Source organism: Sinohyriopsis cumingii, chromosome 1 (assembly GCF_028554795.1).
Source record: "Sinohyriopsis cumingii isolate HCF-2022 chromosome 1, ASM2855479v2, whole genome shotgun sequence".
Lineage (NCBI taxonomy): Eukaryota > Metazoa > Mollusca > Bivalvia > Unionida > Unionidae > Sinohyriopsis > Sinohyriopsis cumingii.
In genome coordinates, this window is record NC_142961.1 from 125,629,377 (window position 1) to 125,655,485 (window position 26,109).

Below are 26,109 nucleotides of genomic sequence, written 5' to 3' on the forward strand. Positions count from 1 at the left end.
TGGCTGGACGGACAGATTTCTCACTAAAATCTCCGCCATAGTATTGGTATGTTGCCGGCAGTACCGCTTGACAGACGGATTTATCACTAAAATCCCCGTAAGTCATGTTTGGTTGGATCGTTTTAGCAATAGGGTCCCCATGCTGGGACAGCTGGACGGCCGGTGACGTAGAGGTTGTATAATGAAATGGATCCGATGGATCCGGTAAAAACCCCATGCGTCCTGACTTACAGGCCCAAAGGCCATGCTCGGACATGTGGGGGGACTTACGCCCACTGGGCAGCCTAAAATTGGGTGAACATTCCCCCATAGAGTCAGAAAAAGCTGTGGAAGCGAGCGAGGGAAATAAGGGTAATATCTGGCCTGATGTCAATAGCTGCATCGTCATTTCCTGGACCAAACGACGCATCTGTTCAAAGGTGGACTGTTGTACCCTGTCAACATTATTTTCCTCCATTGCCGCTGATGTTACTGTGTCCTTCTGGACTACATCAGCCCACATTTGCTCTATCCAAGTATTACACACGCTGCATGGTATAGATGATGTACACTTGGTACATACAATACAAGAGTCATGGTTGTCTTCTTTTGCTTTGAACTTTTTGCATTTCACGCATTTGGTTGACATTTCTACTGAAACGACACAAGAAAAGAAAACAAAGCACAAATTAGCAATTCAGCATGTTATTAATTTGCTAATACCACAACCGTTACTAACAGAGTAAGCGAAATTAGTCAGTGTCACATTAACTCTTAATTGACAACACGAGTTCAGTGATAACGTGTGTAACATAGTCTTCAGTAGATGAAATCTGTAAGGGTGACAAAGTCACTCAATTTTGAAAAAATTATTAAAATAATGTATACAACCTGTAGAAGAATGATTGTCCAACAAAATAAATCCAAATTTAACTTCGGATAGTCCAATTTTAACGCTAAGATGGCTTGGATTGTTTTGGGGGGTATAATGTACGTGTTATCAGGACAAGTGAAGCTTAAAAACTAGTGACACCTGGCGGTGGCAAGGGGAGGTAAGGGGCAAGAGTTATTGCCCTTTGGTCTATATGCGATAGACAGAAAAGACGAATTTTCTTCTTTTAGTAGGGCTGGATTCGAGAGGTAGCAGGCTTATATCCCTAACGTTAATGTGATCAGGGAACGTATTTGAAGGAGAAATGTGACAGAACAGCTACATGGAAAATTTTGCGTGACCAACATAAAAAATAGCCTGGGAAGCTGGGGCTTAGATATTTGTTCAGCCCTGAGTGTGTGTGTATGTTTATCTTGCCATGAAAATTATTTAAAAAAGAAAACATTTTCATTTCTATGAACAAGGGAACACCAATGTGTTCAGTGAACAAAAGAACTCAGAAGACTGTAGAAAAATATTAAACAATGTCTCAAATCCAGTTTTTGATTTTATCAATGACTGCCTTATTTTTGCAATGGAACTTAAAACAGTTTATGCTGACTTATAAGTCTGATTTTATTCATCATGGGTTACTTGGGTTTATTTTGGGTCATTCTTTAAAAAAAACACTTTATCTTATACAACTTGATGCCAGAAAAAAGTAAGCATAAATATTGTCATTAGTTTATTTAGAAACAGTATCAATGTGAAATAAGTGAAAATCTTCTCTGATATTTTCTTAACACATGGTTTCCATGGCAACCAGCACATAAACACAAAACTAATCTCAGAAATTAAATAAAACCATTTTTGATATACATGATTTGAAGAAAACAGAATACAGTGTGAAAACAGCCCTTATTCAATATAGTCCATTGAATTTGCATTTAACTTTCCTGTCATTAAAATGAAGTAACATCACATGCATGTACAGCAATAAAATAAGTACCTGATAATGATGATGGTGATGGTGGTCTAATGGATTAATAAACTCCTATAAAAAAAACTGAAGAAATATCTTGTCATATCTGGGTAATACTTGTGTATGCTCAGCTTAGAAATTAGTAAAGGTCTTATATTCTATATGCACATATTCTTTTAAGTCCTTTTCAATATGGTCTAAAAGGGCGACCTTTCCAGTTTTCTCAAAATATACTTCACAAAACTCAAAATGAAAACTACAAACATTGAAAAGACAAATGCTATTACTTTTTGCAGGTCAATGAATATAAATCTCAGACAGAAGTAAAATATACAGCAGATGGTGACAGTCATGGAAATTCCTGTACAAAACAAGCCATGTTTGCATCTCAATGTTGCAAATGTTGATTTAACACCATTTTCAGTACATGACAGGTGATACATAGTGACCAATATATTGGGTGGATGAAGAACCTGGGAATTCCCAGAAAAATAACACTGTCCAATGGGAAGCTACTGGCAAGTTTTCTCACACACCCATGCTGGACATTGTTGGAATGCAAGGTACAGTATGAAAGATTGGTACAATATTATAATTTTACTAATCCATCCCTTAAAGCAATTAAATCTTGTCAAAGATCCAGTCATCCCCTCCCCTTAATAACTTTCAGAAAAACACCTAGAATGAATTACAAAAATGAGTGATTTGTACAGGAATTTCTGATCATGTATATGCACTTATTTTTGTTCTAAAAATACCAGAGTACCTGTGTGTGCTTATTTACCACATAGTTACTTTCACTTATGTCAAATGAAAAAGCATGTGTGGTTCTGGTTACCAGACCCACCCTATTTTTTAATGAACCTACATCTGTTTGGAAAATAAAAAGAGAAAAATAAATCATTGAGATAAAACAAATTAACAAAGGGATGTAACAACAATCAAATTTAAGTTCAGGATGCAAATGATTATTTGTGTTCTAGTTTATGTTTCATTTAAATCTGCCCAGACCAACAAAAACATTAAAAAATAATAAAATTGTAGCAACAATTTATTCATTGTGACCAGAACCACGCATATTATTTTTTCTAGCATTATGTACTTATTACCCAGATTTTAGAGTATTTAAATAAATACCAGTGAATGTGGGCCTAATATAGCCCAAGTGGGCCTAGTATAGCCCAAGTGGGCCTTGTATAGCCCAAGTGGGCCTAATATAGCCCAAGTGGGCCTAATATAGCCCAAGTGGGCCTAATATAGCCCAAGTGGGCCTAGTATAGCCCAAGTGGCTTTAAAAAAATGCCTCATTTATATCTGGTAATTTTCTTTGTAATCAAATTCATCTAAGTGCTTGAAGATATAAGATTATATAAAACTTTTGATCAAAATTAGATTAGAAATAAAGCCTCTAAGTGGTTGCAAAATGCAAGCACACCTCATTAATATGCATAGACACCACTGACAGCCATATGAGATCATGATGAGATAAGCTTAACAAAAATGGTTGTGTTGTCCCAATCTCATACATGTTTGCAGCAATTTGATTAAAATGTCACTTCTTCTATATCTAATTTCTTTAAATGTGTATTGGTGACTATTTATCTAATTATTTTCAAGAACATGGTCCTCACAAAACTCCCAACAATGCATAAAATGTTCAACCAAACTCATTTAGAGTAGTTGCTGATGTGATTGAAAAACTGCATAATCGTGCAAATTGCACAGAAATATCGTTTGACAAGTGGAATTGATCTCAATACCTAACTTTACACATGCATGCAACAAAACCATTTTATCAATAATGGAAGAAAGCACTTTTCTGTTATGAAAGAGTAGCTATTAAAAAAAAACAGAAAATCGATCCATATGACATGCAGGTCTTGACTAATATGATAAAACTGATAGGCAAAGTGAAAATTCATTCCATGCAGGTCCCCACTAATATGACGCAACTGATGGGCCTGGTGAAATTCATTACAAGTAGGTCTCCACCAATACAATAAAACGGATGGGCAAAGTGAAATTCATGACATGGGATAGAGTTAACATTAAAGATAGGATGTGTATGATTTACCTCTTCTGGCAAGACTGTGAGAAGTTCCAGAAGGACTGTACACCTTTGTGTTGACTGGAAAAAAGTAAGCATTTGTAATAGGATTGTTAACCATTCTAGCTAATATCAAGCTTTCATAATTCTAGTTTCTGGTCACAGACTTCAAATTCTCATTGTTCGATAAATAGTTTTCTATATTCTGGACTCCTTATTTTTTTTAAAGAAACGTAGCCATGGACTTATAGTTTTGAAATCCTAAAGAGTTTTGGATTCCTAACTTTTTTTTTTATAGAAACATAGCCATGGACTTGTAGTTTTGAAATCCTAGAGTTTTGGATTCCTTACTTTTTTTTATAGAAACGTAGCCATAGGCTTGTAGTTTTGAAATCCTACAGAGTTTTGGATTCCTTACTTTTTTTTTATATAGAAAAAAAGACATGGACTGATAGTTTTGTAATGCTACAGAGTTTTGGATTCCTTACTTTTTCTTATAGAAACATAGCCATGGACTGATAGTTTTGTAATCCTACAGAGTTTTGGATTCCTTACTTTTTCTTATAGAAACATAGCCATGGACTGATAGTTTTGTAATCCTATAGAGTTTTGGATTCCTTACCTTTTCTTATAGAAACATAGCCATGGACTGATAGTTTTGTAATCCTACAGAGTTTTGGATTCCTTACTTTGTCTTATAGAAACATAGCCATGGACTTGTAGTTTTGAAATCCTACAGAGTTTTGGATTCCTTACTGTTTCTTATAGAAACATAGCCATGAACTTGTAGTTTTGAAATCCTACAGAGTTTTGGATTCCTTACTTTTTCTTATAGAAACATAGCCATGGACTTGTAGTTTTGAAATCCTACAGAGTTTTGGATTCCTTACTTTTTCTTATAGAAACATAGCCATGGACTTGTAGTTTTGAAATCCTACAGAGTTTTGGATTCCTTACTTTTTCTTATAGAAACATAGCCATGGACTGATAGTTTTGAAATCCTACAGAGTTTTGGATTCCTTACTTTTTTTATATAGAAACATAGCCATGGACTTGTAGTTTTGAAATCCTACAAAGAGTTGTAAAGAGGCCTCTTCAGGCAGTCAATCTGTCCTTGTTCAAAATATTCACTTGAAGAGGACACAGAAAAGAGCAGAAATATGGTGTTCATGTAACAGAACATAACAGTTTGAAGACTTGTGCTTTCTCTCTTATACAGCCTATGGGTAATAGAAAGTCAGGTGTATACTAAGCCTTCAGTAAGCAAGACTAGGTGAAAATAAATTTACAAAATCCACTGAACGTTCCACAAAAGTGGCAAGTTTTCTGCTGCTATCATCTTTCATACTCATCACAAGAGTAAAACTAAAAAGAACTGTGTCATTGGAGGATACTATTTTGTCACTGCATCCAAGTGTTGGGGGTTTCCTAATTAGTCGATGTATTCTGCAGAAGAGAGCCAATCAGATACTCAAAGTTAAATATCTATGAAAGACAAGATGAAAACAATATTTTGAGTCATCTTAGAAAAGTCCTTCACAAAAAATGATAAAAGATACAATAAATATTTATTGAATAGATGTTTTATGTTTTTTATCTTCTACAGTATATTAACTGCTCGATGAAATGTTACAAATATCTGATTAAAGATGAATGAAGACAAAATAAAATGTTAAATGAGATTTTATAAAAATGATTCTATATTGCCTAATACACTAAGCATAATCAATCTGGTACAATAATCATTGTAGAAAACATTAAATCAGGTCTATTATTTCCAAAGACATGAACCTCACTAATAACAAATGCAAATACACCAGTAAAATTTGTTCATTAAAAGCGAAAAATTGGAACAAAATAACTGGAGATTTAATCATTCCAACTTGATTATAAATCCACTTTATCCGAGACTCAGATGAGATTGTCTAAAATAGATTCCAGTGTTAATGAAACTCTTCTTTTCTACCATTTTTTGTACCTGCATATATGGACGAATCTTTAGAAGAAAAGAAAATAGATATGATCTTACATCAAGGTTGATGGAAGTCTCTTGTTGAAATGTGTTGATAAGGGAATGAACTGGATCCTTCCAAAAATCAGGCATGGTATTTAGAGCTAATGAGGATAACTGAAATAATAAAAAAATTAACTTTTATGAAGAAAAAAAGTATTGCCTAAATAAACCACTGCTGATCCTTTTCCTAATCAACATACTGAAAACACTGATGGCATGGAGAATTAAAAGTAGTACTAATAATTTACATCAGATCAGATGCAAGAATACAACTCAGATAGGGCTGTTCATGGGTCCTTTTTCAGTATCATAAATATAAGGCTCTAAATAATTCTTTATATTATTCTAACTTTCTACCACCCGAGAATTCATATTAACATCTGAAACATTATTGTGGAATTACTGTCATGAATTGCTTTCAAAAGTATTTTCTGTTATTGTTGTTTCAGGTATTACTATCAGTGGAACAATCTAAACAAGAGATAACTTCTATAAGATGTAGTCATACACCTACATTGGAGTTACCTCCTGTGACATATAAAAAACAACAATTTAAAGGCCAGTGGTTCTAGATAATACAAAATTGGTAATACAAAATATATTTAGAAAAAGAGATGGACACTATGAATAAGAATGGAGCGATTAAAATCTCTCCAAATCAGAAAGTTATTAAAAATTATGGAAATCATAATAATTAGAAATGGATAACAATGTTGTTGTTGTTGTTGTTGTGGGGTTTAACGCCATTTTTCAGCACAAGATAGGCTATACATGGCGGCCAGTATTAATGGTGGAGGAAGAACCCGGGAAAACCCGGGAAAGAACCACCGACCCTCGAGAAGCTACTGGCAAGCTTTCTCACATACCCACATTGGCTGAATCTTAGACTCGAACCGCCGCAGACAGAGGTGAGATGGCAGTGATCCGTAACGAAGAGCGCTTTAGACCACTCGGCCACTCGGGGCCCCGAAATGGATAACAAAGGAACAGGTCCACATGTTTACCCTATAGGCACTCTCCAAGACAATGCATGCACACCCATGAAAATAGTGATCCCTCACTAAAGTGCTTTTATGGATGGCAATAAAAGGTTCACAGTATTATACGTGAAACTGCTTTATTCAGGGCTATGACTGATACCGTAATGGCAGACAGTACCACCTGTGACTGTTGACACAGGGTGGACATCTACACCTTGCTCCCTCTGAAAAGACTTTTCCGGTGGATTACCAAGAGAGTCTTCCGATGCCTGTGAAGGTCGATGGCAAAAGCTGTGTGGACAGCATGATATCAGCTCAAGGTGCAGTAGGAACTGATGGCCGTACATTACAATGAGGCTCTTATCTCTCATGTCTCTACACTGTCATGCAATTTGATTTAGACAGGCCTGGATGAGAGACTGAGGGCGACTCTGCAACTTTCCCTCACTTAAATCCAACTCAAGTGCAAGTCCTGACATTATTCGGCTTCCCCTACCAGATACATTTAGGTCCTGTTGTGATGAATGAGAACCAAAGCAGTGGATACAAAGGACACATAAGAGGCTCAGGACATAGGTTCACTTTTCACTGGAGTGACGAAACAAAAGAACTTGACAGCACCCTTGCTGACTGAGCAGCCTTTTTTAGGATCACACTGCTCACATCCACTGTATAATAAGGAAGGAGCTAGAAAAGGTGCCTAAACCTCTGACTGCTTCACCTATACCCTGGTCAGCATACTAGAGCTGACAGGGACCACAGAAGTCAAAAACCTAAGAAGACAAATGTGATCCAACTCACCACTGGGACCTGAAATATATGCACTCTAATGGACACTTCTTCAGCAGATAGACCAGACAGAAAAACAGCTCTAGTTGATAGAGAACTAGAAAGATTCAACATCCAGATAGCAGTTCTGAGTGAAACTCACCTTGCTGATGAAGGACGACTCACCAAAGTAGGACCTGGCTACACCTTCTTCTGGTGTGGCTTGTGTAAAGAAGACCAATGTAAAGCTGATGTTGGGTTTGCAATTATATCACAGCTAGTCAGCAAGTTCACATCTTCCAAAGGGTATGAATGACACACTAATGCAAACAAGACTCCCACTGTCTGGATAAAAGCATGCAATTATCATCAGCAACTATGCACCCACCATGACCAACCCAGATGAGATCAAGGACAAATTTTACAAAGACCTGGAGTCTCCTATTACAGTAGTACCAAAGGCAGACAAGCTCATCATCCTTGGTGACTTCAATGCTAGAGTTGTCACAGATTATCAGACATGGCCAGATGTCACTGGCAAAAATGGTTTTGGCAAATAAAACATTGGCCTTATACTGAGGGAATGTGCTGAACATGACTTCTAATCACCAATACAGTCTTCCACATGCCAAACTGCAACAAGGCATCTTGTATGCATCACGCTTCAAGAAGAGGCATGTAACATGTCTGAGTGACGAAGGATATGTGAAGTGCAGACTACTGGACTGACCACAGCCTCATGGTCTCTAAGCATAATAACAAGATTCAGCCTAGCAGATGACCACAAAGCATAAAAGTGACCAAAAGGCTTAATGTCTCCAAACTGAAACTGGAGAATGTAAACTCGGTATTGGTCAAAGATATGTGCTGTCAACTAGATACAATTTATATAAACTCCAGGAATGTTGAGGAAAAGTGGGCAACCTTCTAATACTCTGTGTACTCACCTGTATCCAAAACTTCAATCCCATCACACCTAAACAATAAAACTGGTTTGATGAGAACAATGCTGCCAATGAGAGACATCTGAATGATAAACATTAGCTACAGAAGGCTGCTTTAGAAGACAGTACTTCATCATCCACAAAGTCAGCCTTCAGCAACATCAAGAGGACTGTCCAAAGCAAACTCAAAGAGTTGCAAGACTTGTGGCTGAGCAGTAAGGCAGATGAGATTTAGCTCTACACTAACAGAAACGACATGAAAAACTTTTGTGATGGTCTGAAGACAATATATGGACCAGAGTGATCAGGAACATCTCCAATACTGCTCATTGAGAAAGAAACGATACTGCAGTATCATTTATTTCTGTGGGGCTCAATTTTCGAGGTTTTATAAAGAAAGAAATTTTCATGCATACTTAAATTCATAGTTTTGTTTGTTAACGTTTGCTTATTAGTACTTATTTAATATCATGGTTTAACCTCTAAAAATAAATAATATAAAGATAAAAAGAATAAAACATGCCAAGCAAACTTCAGGTGTATTAGCACAAATCAAAGACCTGTCAAGATCAATCACTTACACTGTATTTTTGTCTTAGTACCCAACATTAAAAAATGAAGCCAACACCAACAAAGTATGAGAATACTAGCTAAACTAAATGACAGTGGAATCGCTCTTTAGTTTGTACCTGCCTCACATTCAGACCAACTTCAACCACTAGACTTAAAAATAAAGAGCACAAAGAAGAATTCAAATTATGCTTCCACAACTGGTATAACAAAAGAGATCTGGTTTAGAAGCCAATCTACTGAACAAAATTTTTAAATCAGATCTACAGCTCTGATGTCCTGGTTCTGTCACATGTATGGACTTGACTGGCACAATTTTGATACAGTGGCTTCGTCACATGTATGGACTTGACTGGCACAATTTTGAAACAGTGACTTCATAAAATATATGGACTTGACTAGCGCAATTCTGATAGTGGCTTCATCACATGTATGGACTTGACTGACACAATTTTGATACAGTAGCTTCATAACATGTATGGACTTGACTGACACAATTTTGATACAGTGGCTTCATAACATGTATGGACTTGACTGGCACAATTTCGATACAGTGGCTTCATAACATGTATGGACTTGACTGACACAATTTTGATACAGTAGCTTCATAACATGTATGGACTTGACTGACACAATTTTGATAGTGGCTTCATCACATGTATGGACTTGACTGACACAATTTTGATACAGTAGCTTCATAACATGTATGGACTTAACTGACACAATTTTGATACAGTGGCTTCATAACATGTATGGACTTGACTGGCACAATTTTGATACAGTGGCTTCATAACATGTATGGACTTGACTGGCACAATTTTCATGTGATGTGATTTTGATTTTTAACGTAGCTTTAACAATTTTTCAATCATATCGCTACAATGTCTGCAATGTGGCAGTTTATAGTGATGTCTAGCACTGGGGCATCATGCCGCAGACATGTAGCATGATGTCCCACCCAGTCACATTATCCTGACACCAGGCCGACCAGTCCTAACACTAACCTCTTAATGCTGAACACCAAGCAAGGCAGCTGTTAGTACCATTTTTTAAGTCTCTGGTATGACTCGGCCAGGGATCGAACCCACGACCTCCCCCATCCGAGGCGAACGCTCTAACCACTAGGCCACCGTAGCGGTGTTCGCACAATTTTGATAGTGGCTTCGTCACATGTAAGGACTTGACTGGCACAATTTTGATACAGTGGCTTCGTCTGAAAATCAGTAGTGTGAGCTTTAATACTCTACTGTAATTAGTATATATACATTGTGTTTCATTAATTCATGCAACAGTTATATTACTATAAAAGGCTTGTTATCCTTTTGGATTAAAAATGCATCAAACCAATGACGTGTTTTCCAGGAGCATTAATAGTTTTGAAGAACAGCTGTACTCAAATGAAGGATCCATTTAAATAACTACTAAATTTAATTTACATACACTAGTATATTTTATTATACTTTCTTTCATTTTCATTATTAATAGTGTTTGAATACCTTATGCTTTTTCTCATTTGTGTCTATCCTTAATTATCCCACATATCAATTTAAGGCAGTGAGTGGAAATTACAGTTACAGGATATCATATCCATATGCATGCATTGGAAATATAAAATGCTTAATAATTCTTTTTTCAAAGGGTTAAAAAAAACAAGATGTGAAATAGCTAATACATGTACTACCAGATTACAGTACATTTGTATTCACATTGACTTAGCAAATGCTAGTAGTTTTGTTAATCTCCAAGAAAGAAACACAGTAGGAAAAAGGAGGGAGGTCGTCATCATCATCATATATGGCTAATTGTTCATTGGACCTTTAAATTAGTGGTTCAAGGCAAGAATTTTTTTATGAAAATTGGTCCCCCCATGAAAACTACTGATACTTCAAAGATGGGCAGAACACTTCACGCAGAAATCAACATATCACTTGCTGACCCTTCCAACACTGACTGAAACTAAGAAAGCAATTGACCTGCTGTCAAACTGCAAAGCACCTAGAGTAGATGCTACACAGGCAATAGTCTACAAAGCCAGAAGCTCGAATATGGCATAGAAACTGACTGAACTCTCCCTGTCAAAGTGGACTCTGGAAACTACACCCAAAGAGTATAAGGATTAATCCATCATTCACTTCTACAAGAAGAAAGGCAGCAGACAATCCCCTGTGTCTGTGTGTTTGTGTGTGTGTGTGAGATTTGGATTTTTAACACAGCTTTAACAATTTTTCAGTCATATCGCTACAATGTCTGTAGTGTGTCAGTTTATAGTGATGTCTAGCATTGGGGCATCATGCTGCAGACATGTAGCATGATGTCCCAACCAGTCACATTATCCTGGCACTAGACCGACAAGTCCTAACACTAACCTCTTAATGCCGAGTACCTAATTTAGTTCCTTCTGATAAATTAACACTACTTCGACTTATAAATGTATTTCTGTTCGTTGCATTAGCAATTATAAAATCTAGTTCAGCATCGTCTATAATCAATCTTCTACAATGTCATTTAGGATCATATGATCCTCCTTTGGTGAATTTACCGATTATTTTTCTGCCAAGACCTTTTGCAGTTTTATTCTCAAAACCAGTTATATCGGGATTTTCATCATCGGAATATTTCTTTTGTTGTAGTAACCAAATTTCATTCTGTGGATGATATGATATAATTGCTTCATTTACTATTAACAATAATATCTTTGTTAAAGACTGAAATATGTACTATATATGCTTATTTTAATACAATGTGGAAAATAAACCCACGCCGTGGTTATCTGTAGGAAAATCCAGCACAGGTAACTTTATAATAATTTCTGAAACATATATCTATAAGACTGGAATGTAGCACAGCATGAATGATTCTCATACTTGGGGATCAGCTTTCGAAACGTCTTTTTTGGACAAAGGGTTTTGTGACAATAAAATTCTATGTCCATACTGGTAAAATTGTCTGTGATCATTGCTGTAATTTATTTCAGTTGTGTATTTGCTACCATGACACATTCAGCACAGACTGCCTTTAAATCAGATGACATGTACACAATTTCATGTGCGCGTATACTGATAAAAATCACACAATGTACTGCCCAGTAGTATTCCATTCGGATCAATGGAGCAGAGTTGGAGAAAATTACACAATGTACATGTGTCAGTAATTTTCCAATGAGGTCAAAATGGAGCAGAAACCAATGCCAGTAATTTTCGATTGAGGTCAAAATGGACAGTAACCAGTGCCAGTAATTTTTCATTGAGCTCAGAATGGACAGTAACTAATGCCAGTAATTTTCCATTGAGCTTAGAATGGAGCAGTAACCGATGCCAGTAATTTTCCAATGAGGTCAGAATGAACTAGAGTGTGAAAAAAATCGCACAATAATTTTCCATGGACAGAAAGCTCTCAATCTCCCCACACAGAAAGAATGTTGGCCAAAAAGAAAAGCCTTGTGCGGTGCCAAGATCATAAGAAAGATCTCACAAAAGGACCCTACGGAAGGCACAAAGGCCAAAGAAGGGATCCCATGAATGATAATTGCTCATCATGTACTGCTTATTTAACTAAAAAATTCAACTTGATCCAGAAAAAATTATTTGTGATTTTGAATCACTGCAAACGCATAAATTTGAAGATAGATATATACTACCAGCAAAATACAGAGTTATAAAACTCATTCAACAAGCTATGTTCTAATCTCTGGCTACTGTAAAAGATAGAGAAGCTCACAAATACGAAACAAAGACAATTATTAACATGTGTGCGACACAATTAAGAAAGACTATATCAAATCGTGAAAATTAAAACAACAACAAAGTTAGTAAAGAAGATTTTGAAAGTAGTGACGTTACTGATGAAAATGAAAGTTACGGTGATGTCATGGTTAATTATCCTTAAAAATAAAATAAAAAATTCTGTTATAATATATTTGTTAGTTATTTGCTTTGACTTTGTCAAGGATTAATATGTAATTTTTTTCTTTTTCTGTTTTTGATGAGATTTTCATTATTTTTAGTACTATTTACCCCATCATAGTTATAAAATCTAACTGATTTTACATTTTTTAGTACCACTTACCTAATCAATTTAATGAAATTGTTTTATAATCTGATTTAATTTGGGTAATATACCCATCAATTTAATGAAATTGTTTGATAATCTGAAAAATTATGGGTAATATAGCCATCAATTTAATGAAATCAGATATTTTATTAAGAATTAGACAATATTTTTTTACGCTGCTCTAGATCAATACAAGAATGTGCACAATTCATAATCTGATCTCTATCACATGTAATCATAATAATATATTTTTGCTGCAGTTCATTTAATTACTCCTGAGGCAACAAGAAATTTTCATTGCCATATTCGTCAATAATTATATTAATACTAAATTGTTCTGTATGCTGTGTCATTATTGTTCTGATGGCGTTTTCAAGTACCTCTTTGTCGTGTATGAAAACTCTCACATATTGGTATGTTATATAATACCTCTTGATTAAATAATTAATTGTAAAACACTCGACATGATCAAAAATCGTTACGATTTTACATATAGATTTATATTAAAATTTTCATTTCTTAAGCCTATTAAGTGTCCAGATTGGTCAGTAAGTTTGAAATGTATCCTTGATAACAACGGATTAGGACATCACAGATAAACCAGATTAATGGGTTCTTGTACGATCAAAATCCAGAAGGTACTTGATTTTTCAAGAGCTATTTGATAACTGCCATCATTTGCATCACATACAAGATTGACTGCAATTGTTGAGGTTATATTTACAATTCCCGGTGAAATATGCCTGCCGCCACCGTATGGATCATTATTATAGCTAAGAAGAGATGCTGGTGGTGATGTTTTTTGCCATACTTCAAGTATTTTAGGAAAGTTTTCATTAATAAGATTACTGATTTTTTTTAGTTCGTCTGTTTCAAATCCCAGTAATACAAATTTTAATAAATTCACTTCAGCTATTTTGTAGTGATTAATATATAAGTGCATGATGTTTGTTATTTTTTTTACATCATATATCATAAGTACATGCATTTATTATTTAAATAATAACTCAATTAGTAAATTCAAGATCAGATACAATTTGATTTAAATGTTGTATCGTTTCAATAACTTTCTTTTTTAGATCGTTATTAGGATACACCAGGATATAATTTTAAATAATTGCACTAATGTCATTAATGTAGCTGTATGTTCAGTTTTAATTTCATCAGCCAATGATCTGAAATCTTTTTCATAAACAATATGATCAGAAGTTTTTCTATCAAAATTGATTATTGAAAACAGTGTTTTAGGAAACATTATACCATTAGAAAGTTTAATACGATTATCTGTATAGTGATGCCATGTATATCCATCTCGATATTGTGGTTCATTTATTTTAAAAAATTTCATTAATAGGGAAATCATCTTGTTGAGGTTTTGGCAGTCTTTTATACTCTGGTGGAATTTCAGGCCGACCTAAAACAGATCTGATCGATGATTGATAAATATCTACAACGTAATCTGGAGAATATATTTCAAATGCAGATGATAAAGTTGATTCGTGAACTGTTATAGCTATTTTGGATTCTCTTCCGGTTTTAGATTTTATTCTGGACAGGAATTCATCATTGATTTGTTCGATTTGATAATTACCTGTTGGTATTCCAACAACCTGCCAATCAGGACATCTTTATTTTTGTTTGCAAATTGAAGCGAATTATTCGCCTGTAAACCACCGAATGATTTTGATCTGATATTTGGCCATATACTCATAATTGAGCAAGTGCAATTTCTTTCGCTGTTATTGCAGTTGGAAAATTCATATTAAATTCAGGGATTGTTGAGCTTGCTGATACCCTTGCTGTTTTTGTTGGAGATGTGTTCATTACAATCTGTTAAAGTAATTCATTCAGAGTTGACATTATTTAAATCCATATTTTCTAAATCAATCAGTCATTGCTTCTTCATAGAGTTTAATCATCTCCGTGAACTCAAAATTTGATATTTTTCCATCACTAAGACTTGTTGATAATAACGAGGATAATCTGGAGTATGCTAATGTTGCTATATGCAATTTTATAATATAATCATGTAATTTTGTGTTTGCGCATGGACATATTTTTTTGCAATTATATTAATACTGGCAATCGTTGTTGCAGCTGAAACACAACTGCTGGTGCTATCACTAGCAATGGTGTTATTGTTGATAATGATACACCAACTTCAGCAACAACAACAACTACACGTCTATATTTTTTACTTTTGCTGTATACTTATCAATGATATTTTTTAATTTTGTTTGCCATCCACGTGCTTGATTGTATCTAAAATGTTGAACGTTAATCGGAAAGCTCATTATATTTTAATAAGTTTTTTTTCTTCGGGTTCCACAGTAAATGTTTCCTCGTCATTTTGATTTTACATCACTAACATAGATCCAGGAGATCCACTGGTAACCTCAGCGCGATGTTTAATGGTTTTATTGAGTGGTAACCATAATGCTTTGTCAGATGCTACTGTATAAACCAGGTTGATAATCTGCTTGTGGGGAATTTTGATCAAATTATTTTTTTTTAACAATATCAGGAATTCCACTCAAAACATCTGCTAGTCTCTTTCTAATATCATCAATATTACTCTGCGCTATCATGATTAGCCCTGAAAATGATTTAGGATCTCTGATAACACCTAATCGTTTATTAATCATTTCAATTTCTGACATTGCTGTTTTAATATCGCAGAGTTTTGTGTTAATATCAACAAATTTTAAATTGGCAGTCAACAGACTTCCAAAGATATCATCTACAATTTTACCAAGTCTTTGAAAGTTTCTATAAAGATCTAAAAACATACTTACATGAGCATCAAAACTCAGCTCATATCCTGGATAATTTAGTAACTACTGTATTATAGTTATTGTCTCCATATTTTGTTGTTGCGGCATCTTCATCAGATGTTGGATCTCATAAAACAAATATTTTATTTCCATTCATGCTGAGTTCACCTGTCATTATATCACTGGTAGATCGTAAACGATTAGCAACACTTTTTGCAATTTCATTTCTAATAGCTGCAATTGATATACTTGAATCTCTGATTCTACTACTGTCAGTAAATACTAGCATATTATCCTCAGTAGCACTGAGAACTCTATGAATCTTTCATTCCATTTGATATTACTTGTCTTTAAAACACTGTATTTATCCTGAAAAATAACAACTTCATCTCAGTCAACTCCAGAGAGGTTCATAATATCGTCAAGTTCATCTTTAGTCGTGTAATTTGACTAATCAATATCATCTTTTCTTTCTTTGTCTTTGATAGAAGATCTTCCATAAATATCAACCATTATACTCTAAGATCTGTTTAAAACAATTAACGGTTACTTGTATAATCGTACACAACTTTATGAGGTGGCAATGTTGATGAAGATATAGGGTTGAGTACATTAATTACTTCATGACCACATATTGGCGGATCAGTTAGTGTTTGTGTTGGTAATGTTGAATACCAAAATGGAATGTTTTTGGCGTATTTAAAAAATTCTATTGGCAGAAGAAGCCCATACGGGTCAAATTAAACAGATCTGTGCAATCCGTGTGGATCAAATGTGTATGCAACCCAGGACCATAATTATTATCAACATTAATAATTCCTGTTTCAATATTGTTTGGTTGATTTGGTAACTATCACACATAAAAACTCCTCTAAAATTCTTTATTTTCAGTTTATAAGCTAAATTATTACATCATAATTAGACATTGGAATAATTAATGAAGTGTTCCTGGAGGTCTGAGACCTTTTCTGTATCGATAAGTTGTTCCTGGAAGTCTCAGGCCTCTTCCTCTTTTTTAAAATCCTTTTGCTGTTGCTTTCTTTAACGCCATTCCAGCAGCAGTTCCAACAGCACCAAGTGCAGCTGCTTTTGCTACAGCTAGAGCTGCAAGAAGTGGAATTATACCGCCTGTTTTAATCGAGTCTTTAACTGCACCAGCAGAAAGATTGAGTTTAACACCTGTTTTTAATTGTTTGGCACAATTGAAATGTTTAAACTGACATTCTGACAATGATATTTTATTCTGACCACCTGTGATCTGATCTTTTTTTAGTGATATTTTTATTCCGCAGATTTTCACTGAACTTGATTGAATCTTTTCAATTTGACCAAGAATCAGACTGACAAGAACATGATGATATAACATTATAAATATCGTCAGTAATTTAATTACATGTTTTCTACGGGGGCATCAACGACTCTCAATCATCCAAAAGCGCATTCAAGTAACATTGATTTGTCGCAGAGTATAACAGCGACTGCTTTGTAATTAGCACCACCAACTGGGACTACTTGAGCTCAAAAATGAATATCAACAACAGATTGTCCAGACAAATCAAGATGTTCAGCAAAAAGTAATAAATCAGATTGTGTTGTAAAATCCAGCTGAGATATCTGCAAACCAGTATCTATATTTCGATCACATCCCATAAATACCATTAACTGATGATATGCACGTGATATGAAGTTATTTTCAAAATTTAAAGTCTTCAGATGGTTCTTGATATCCATTTATCCATAAAGAAACTTCACTAACTGCAAGTGTGTCAAATATCATATGACTGCGTTGTTGATTGTTTAATCATTCAACATCTTGTAAAGTGATAAATATATACCTTGGCACAGAAACTCATTGTTGTGATGCAATATGCCATGTAAATAATCCAACAATAGCACTTTGAATGCTATCTGTGGTTACTGTCAACTGAGATAACAATGATAATTTTTGTTCAGCAATTGATGGAGTCATTACTGGCATCCACAGTGAAAGTTTAAATATTATTAATTTACCCTCAGCAACAGCATTTGGTCACCAAATAGCATCATTATCATTACACTTTCTCACAAGTACAACTGTATGTTTCACTCCAAAGAAAAGATTTCTGACATTTCAACAGAATCCAAAAATATGTGATAACGGAATTGTGCATGAAAATCTTCTATGATCTCTCTTCATCATTAATTTACATGCAGAAAATCCTAAGTTGTAATTTGGATTGCTTCCATGAACCACTGACCATACGTCAACATCAATGGCCTTAGCAAAGTCTCTTGATCGTCTCTTTTCATACTGCATGCTGTCAGGATGATCAGTGTTATATTTGGCGAACATCATTAATGGACCAGCTGATCTTGTATAATCATCTGAACATCTTGCTAAATTTAATATTGTTGTAGCAACATCAACATCTTTTTGAATTGTTTCAATGTTTTTTCCATCAATCATGTATGTAGCGCTGTCAAACAATGCCATAATACCATTAACAAAACCAACTATGGCATTAGCTCAGTATGGTGTATTAGTGATAACATCTGTTACAAGTTCTCCTTCTACCTCAATAAACGCTTCAGCAGGTAAGAAATATCTAATGGATCTTGAACTTGTAATTCAATTCAACCATGCTGATTTGGGACACATGCATCATAAGAATAAAATTGATAATCGCATATAGATTCATCTTTAAGAATTGGTGTATCCATATCTAACGCTGTATTGGATATATACTTAAACATCTTATTATAACTATCTTTGTCTAACACGAAAACCACTTCCTGAAATAAAACTTGTATTTACTGGAGGCAACTTTTCAGGATTTACAGTTGTGGCTAACTTCATTAGTTTTTCATTTGCAGCTTGATTTATTATTTTACTGATTTTTGCAGCCATAACTTCAGTACTGGGTAATTTTATTGGTTGTGGTTTTCTTCGTACCAATCGAGCTACTCTTTCTTTGATCGATGAAAATGATTACCGGCAACATTACCAACAACACCAATACCTTTATCTCAAAGAGTTTCAATAGCTTTCATCTCTAATTGTTTTGCAATTGGTATTGCTTTTGAAGCCATCCTTCTGAATAAACCATGAACAACATCAGCAAGCCCCTCACCATAAATTGCTCTGTGAGTTGGCAATCATGAGTTTACTACTCTGACAATTACAGGCCCATGCTGAGCATTGTGTAAAATCATTTTTAAATTACATGCTGATTAATTGTTTTCAGTCACTAATAATCATCAGCAATTTCATTAATAAGAGAGTGATAAATGTTATTAACCATAACACCGCCTGTAAATAATCTTTGACAAATATCAGATATTTCATTAATAATTTCTGGAGAATTATTTCTTGTGCGTGTTCCTCCAATTAGAATTTCTAGTCAAGTCAACATCGGCAAGAACACTGTTAGGAAAAGTTCCTAGACCACTTAATCCTGGCGTGGTCGAGTAAAAACCACTTCCTGTGGCACTAGGAGGTGTGTCATCACTAGAATCCTTCTTCCATCTTCCTGGATGAGCATAAAGTCTTGCCTGTGCTTCTAGTTTTTCTTGTTTCTTTTTGCGCTCTCTCTCTTCTCATTTTTTAAAAAATTCTACATCACATTTAAAATTGATAAAACTCTGGTCGTAATCACTGGGAATATTATTAGCATATATAGAAAGTTAATCCTTAACCAAATCTCTTTTACATTCTATATAATCATCACTATATTCAGTTTCCATAAAGTTTATTGATTTTGATTTACGTGCAGCAGTACTTACTAATTTTGTATAGTCTAATTTTCTTGTTACCTTTAGGCAAAAATCTATTCTTAATTTCAATTAGTTCTGGATCTTCTTCTTCTTCATGCTCAGGAGGTTATGGTTTTTGTTCTTGGGGAGGCTGTGTTTTTTGTTGTGGCCAAGGTATTCGTGACCTGGGAGACTGTTGTTGTAGTTCTATCTGCTGCAGCGGTGGAGGAAGTTGATAGGAAGGTTCTTGCTGGAGAGGTTGTGGTTGTTGTTGTTGTTGAAGTTGTGACTCCAAATAAAATTTATTTATTTCTTTAATATATTTATTATATACTTCATCATTACTTCTAACCTGGGGTTTGTTATAATACACACAATATATCCATTTAAGAAAATTATCAATGTTTATGCTTTCATACTCAGGCTTTAAAAGTTCAGACTTTTGAAGAAAATCCATCATTGCAACATGAGGCAAATCTTCCTCTTTAACTTTTACTTCAAGTTCTTTAACAATACCTTCTCTAAATTTTTTAATCAATTCAACATTTTCTTTTCTTACTTTAGGTTTAGGTGCAAGATAGTTTTTTACATCAGCTATTTCAGTACAAACTTTGCAAATACCTTCAAGTATTTCTTCCTCAATGGGACAGGCTGAGCAGCAGCTATTACAGCTGGAAGATCTCTTAAAATCTTTTTTGTTTATTTAGTTTTTTCTTGCTAGTTTTTCAGCTTGCTCAGCAGTTTGTTTTACTGCTGGAAGAATACCTTCAGTAGCTTCTGCAACTCTTTCAGCAACCTTCGTAATAGGTTTAAATAATTTTTCTGTACCTTCTGCATATTCAACCTGTGATTCTTGATGTTCTTGCAGTTTTTGTCTAAGCGAATCACAAACAGACAAACTTTCTGATTGCTTCTAATCTTTCTCTAGCTAATCTAGCTGTATAAGATTCCATACCCAGTTTCATTATTGATATAATAATGATTTAATTATAGAGCAGGGAGGGTGCAACCTCAATGAAACATCCCGTGGTTAATGAAAACACACATACAAATTTAGAAAAACACAGGCAACAAATTCGAAGTAACAAAAACCTAACCCAATTAGAGAAACTCTTGGTAAAGTCAGAGGCTTCGGTTTAACGTTATTACGCTTATATTTTTTAATTTTTTTGTATGAGGTCTTAGTTTTCAAAATGACATTTCAGCAAAAGGTCTGTTCACCCTCTCTGCTGCCGAGTCAGTGCAGCAGTGCGATCAGCATCAATCTCAGAACTACTGCCCAAGGAAATGGCATCTCTTGTCAAGTGTGCCACAGAAAGCACAGACTGGCAGTTAGTGATGTCATGGCCATCTCTGAACTTCTGGGCAAATAATAAGCCAAACTGTCATAACGGGAATGTTTTATGAACAAGGGTTCTGAATAACAAAGTGTTCCGGGTTATGTTATAGGCCAAAATGTGTAATTATGGATATGTTTTATGAACATGGGTTTCATGACCACCATGTCTCACTTTTTTTTCATCATCAATGACTTGCACAAAAACTTTGAATTTTGGCATGCACAAAATCTTTAGAGTTGATGCTGTAAATAACAACACCACTGCTAAAATTAACATTTGCTCACTGTCAAATTTGTTTCGAAAAAAGATGAGACAAAATTCCATATTACAACTGGGTCTTTTTTATGCAAATTATAAAAGTTATATAAAAAGCCCATAATTAAGGGAAATGGAATATTAAACAAATACACACCTTAATAAAAAAATATATTTGTAGCCAAAGTGAAATGGAAAATATTTAATTAAAGTTCAAGCATGTAAAAAATTTTATTATTTTTCACAACTGATATAGTCCAGTCGTGTCTACTTACAGCTATACAAAGACGCGTAAGAACAATCTTTGGTCCCTGGGCAAACTGTACAATCTTCTCCAACAGTTGGGCACGTAAAGCATCATAATGATCTGATGGAATCTCATTCCTGGAATTTAAAAATTCTGAGCAATTAAATACACTTCCATTAAACTTGTTTGAAACAATTAGTTACTGTAGCTTAAATTAGTTTCATGATCTGAATCTATTTTAGTGCAGGAGGCTTTGTAAAAAGTGCCCAGTGCTTGGGGTGTTCTTTTTCCTAAATGGAGGAACAGATTTAACTGGGCCCTGAAACCTGTAGTTTAAAGCAATCCTGTGTCCACTAAAATTGGTTTGTCAAGAGTATAAGTGAATTAATAGTATATAGCACTGTATTTGCAGAGAAACATTGGCAGAACAGCCTGCATACGGCAAGCATTCTCATCATTCAACATTTGGCAGTAATACTGTCACTTTTTTAATGAGCTTGTGCTCTGACATAAAAGGCATCTGATTAATTAACTATGATTAATATTGTTTTTTCTCCTAAAGTCATCGAAATTGTAGCTTACCTAAATTGTTTTACAAATGCTGATTAATGTGGTAAACAGAAATACAACTGTAAACATTCTGGGATAGAAAATATTTGAAAATCTACGGCTGCCACAGAGCAACCAGCTCTGTAAACTGGCTGCCAGCATATTTCTTGGTTATTGCAATTGCCTATAAATTTCTGTAATGAAACTTATTCACAACTTTTCAGCACATGACAGTATTGTATGTGGTGGCCAGTATATTTAAGAGGAAGAACATGGGAAAATTCCGGAAAGAGCCACTGACCCACAAGAAGCTACTGGCAAGCGTTCTCAGATACCCACAAGAGATTCCAGACCACTGGAACATAGGTGAGATGTCAGTGATGTGTGTGTGTGTGTGTTTGTGTGTATGTCTCTGTGTTCATCCAGACCACTGGAACATAGGTGAGATATCAGTGATCTGTAAAGGCAAGTACCACTCAGACTGTGTGAGTGTGTGTGTGCATCTGTGTGCATGAAGGCACACAAACACACTGAAACTCCTCTAAATTTAAACCTCATTATGTCAAAATCCCTCAAGGCCAAATCTTTTCTGGTCCCAAATTTTTCCATCTATAAATTATAATATCATCATTTTTTCCCCCGTAACCCTTAACTCTGAATACCAAACAAATTTTGATTCCAAATTCTAATTTTTTACTTACAAAAACACATAAAACTGACACTCAATTCAAACTTGAAAATGCATTTTTGCTGCTAAATTCATACACACACAAGAACAGACAGATAATGTGAATAGTAAGTAGTGTAGTGAGGCAAATACCTGGAAAATGTCCCAAGGGCACACAAGGTTAAAACAATGTTTGACATGCATGCTGACACATATTAGGGCTTGCAAGAGGCCAATCTGAAGTTTTTGCACCATACAAAAACAGCAAGCTTTTAATGTGCATTGTTAATAACTAAATGCCTAAAGGTAAATATTTAAGAAAGACTGGTTATCTGCTTGTTATCTAATTGTGATTGATGATATTCATTGGAATACATCATCAACAGAGCATAGTTTTCTTGTTGTTTTGAATTAAATATTAGGGCTTTATTGATTTGGCATGGGGCCTCATTTCTTATGCTTTGCCAACAGAGATTGATAAAACATTATCTAAAAGTGAGATTTGCTCAGTCACATACCTTAAAGTTTGGATCTTATACGGAGACTGAAAAACTTTGCAACTGCTAAGGATGAGTGTTATAAGCTATGGCACAAGAAATAGATTTATTAACACAAGCCACTTTAGTTAAAGAAAGATGTAAGAAAAAACAGATGCTCTGTACATTCCTCAAGCTAAGCTTTTGAGTGATGAACATTATGAACTATACTGAGTATTGAAACATTGAAGACTATAAATTCAAAATTCAAACAGACTTATAATAAAGTTAAATAGTATCTCATTCCTCTTGTTTCTTGTGATGAAAACTCTATTTGTGGAAAATCTGTTTGTATTTATGTGACAGAATGTGATTTTGTAAGGAATGTATATTGTTCAGCCAAGTTTTGGTTCATGGTTCACAAAAATAGATATATCATACTTCTTTTGATTTTCTGTTCATCATAGACTTCTCCCAATAGCCAACTTCTCCCAATAGCCAACTGTCTTTTGATCCTGGCAAACTGAGCAAATCATTAATCAAGGAGCAAATGTGTGCGTGTGATTTGGATATTTAATATAGCTTTAACAAATTTTTCAGTCATATTGCTACAATGTCTGCAGTGTGGCAGTTTATAGTGATGTCCAGCACTGGGGCATCATGCCACAGACATGTAGCATGAAGCCCCACCCAGTCACATTACCCTGACACCAAGCCGACCAGTCCTAACACTAACCTTTTAATGATGAGCACCAAGCAAGGCAGCTGTTAGTACCATTTTTGTAAGTCTTTGGTATGACGTGGCCAGGGATCAAACCTACAACCTCCCACATCCGAGCAAGGAGCAAATAGCAAGGTCTGTGATAATAAGTAGTCATCACATATGGAATAGTGTGACTTCTTACCAACAGAAATCATCCCAAGTATGGAATTATGTGGAGATAATCTGGGCACCATGCTAATGTCAGTCAATGGAAACAATATACAATTCCATTATAATTTTTAACAAGCTCAATTTTTTTTTATAGAACTGGTCTGCCCAACCAGGTTTTCACATTGGGAAAAATGGTTGCATCACATTAAATTTTGTTTGTCCTGCACAATGGAATTGTCTAAATGTGGACAGAAGAGGCAAGATCACTTGGAAATGAACAAGCTAGCAGCAGTTTAGGAAAACATTAAAAAAATAAAAATACCCTTTCATGCATAGAACAAAAAATGGAAGCCATCACAAATATATATACAATTTTATGTAATTTACATAGCCCCATCATCTACATCCAATCTTGGATCTACATGATGGATCCAAAGCTTTTATTATACTTTATTCACCAAATGAAATATCATACCAAAAGTCTTCCCTACAAATAAATGTAGAAAGAGTTCTGGCCAAAAGCAAGAGTCAACAGCACCTATAAAAATGTAAATGACCTCCCAATTCCACCAACCTTTTGAGGCTCTTTCATGGATCTGAAAACTGCATTGTCACCCATTAACCTAATAAACAAATATGAACCTGTCTCAATCAGTGTATACAGAGTACATGATACAAGGAGACAAAACAACAAAAAGAAGGACATCACTCATCACAATATATCCACACAATTATCTATATCGTGGTTCGATAACCTTTGTTACATAGCATGCCACTTCACTCTGTAATAATTACAGAATGAGCGAGTGCATGCCACCAGTAAGCCACTTCGTTCCGTAATAATTACAAAATGAACAAGTGCATGCCACCAGTAAGAGTTTTGGCTGCCCTTTGAATGCTACACAAAACCTCTTGATATGCCACCTTGTGGCACACGTGCGGTAGAATGCCAACCCTAGATCTATATCATCAGTGATTGACAGAGATTTTGGGAAGCACTTCTTTCACCTCCTGGACCATAACAATGTTGGCCCCCTAGTGATCTAAAGTTGTGTATCTCATGGACCCCTAACAACTTGTGCAAATATTCCCCACCAGGTACATGAAAAGATAATATTATGAATACTGATTCTGCTAATCCTCATAGCAGTCAAATATTTCTGTGTCAAGATTTACATGCAATTAAAATCTTAATACAAATCTTTTCACAAGTTAATGTAATCTGTGATTCAGTTTTACTGATCTACCTTGAATTCAATGACTCTGCCTAATGAGATGTTACCCCCAGCCCCCAACTTGGTCCCCATATTTTGTTTGTCTGGACCCCCAATCTCAACGACTGATAGTCCAGGACTCTCAATGTAAGAGACATAAAAATAACATGCCTGTGGTACTCACCAATATTTAGAAATCTTTACATGCAGACAGCTTGCACCAAAAAACTGCACCTGTACATCCTGAAGGTAAATGGAAATACAAATATTCAGAACTTGATCCTTGAGAAGTTCACATAGATTATCCTACCCATTATACACATTGATGGTGAGGCAGAAAAAGAAAAGGAGAGTATTTCTGTAATCATCCCTGTCCATGAGTCTCAACAGAATAAGTCAAGAACTACTTGATGGAATTCAGTACAACTGTTTTGTTTCTACTGACTAATATTATTGACATTGATACAAGGAAATTTTTTCATTTTCTTTGTTCACCAAGAAAGCAAATTTTATAGTGAATTGTTTCTCCAACAATACTTTCCCAATCCCATAAACATTAGGAATATAAACCTACTATCTCCCAAATTCAGCCAACTCAAAGGTGAAAATTAATCTCTTCTAGCTACATAAGACAGAAGGCAATAACTCTTGCTCATATCCCACCCCTCCTCTGCCACCACTAATTGTCACCAGTTTGTAAGCCGAGTGAACTACCAATGATGATGCTCTCACATTCAAGTAACATGATCAGGAAAGTATTCTCACAGAAACATAAT

The 26,109-nt window shown here is 35.0% G+C and overlaps 1 protein-coding gene across 1 annotated transcript in view; it reads right to left on the reverse strand.

Moving 5' to 3' along the window:
• The window catches only part of LOC149807822 (importin-13-like), a 141,532-nt gene that overhangs the window by 101,077 nt on the left and 14,346 nt on the right, over positions 1-26,109 (reverse strand). Inside the window, exons 4-7 of the mRNA XM_089971003.1 lie at positions 25,518-25,576; positions 21,582-21,690; positions 5,909-6,007; positions 3,907-3,960 (exon numbers count right to left, since the gene is read on the reverse strand). Of these exons, the coding sequence (XP_089827129.1) occupies positions 3,907-3,960; positions 5,909-6,007; positions 21,582-21,690; positions 25,518-25,576 (321 nt within the window). The remainder of the gene's footprint in view (positions 1-3,906; positions 3,961-5,908; positions 6,008-21,581; positions 21,691-25,517; positions 25,577-26,109) is intronic.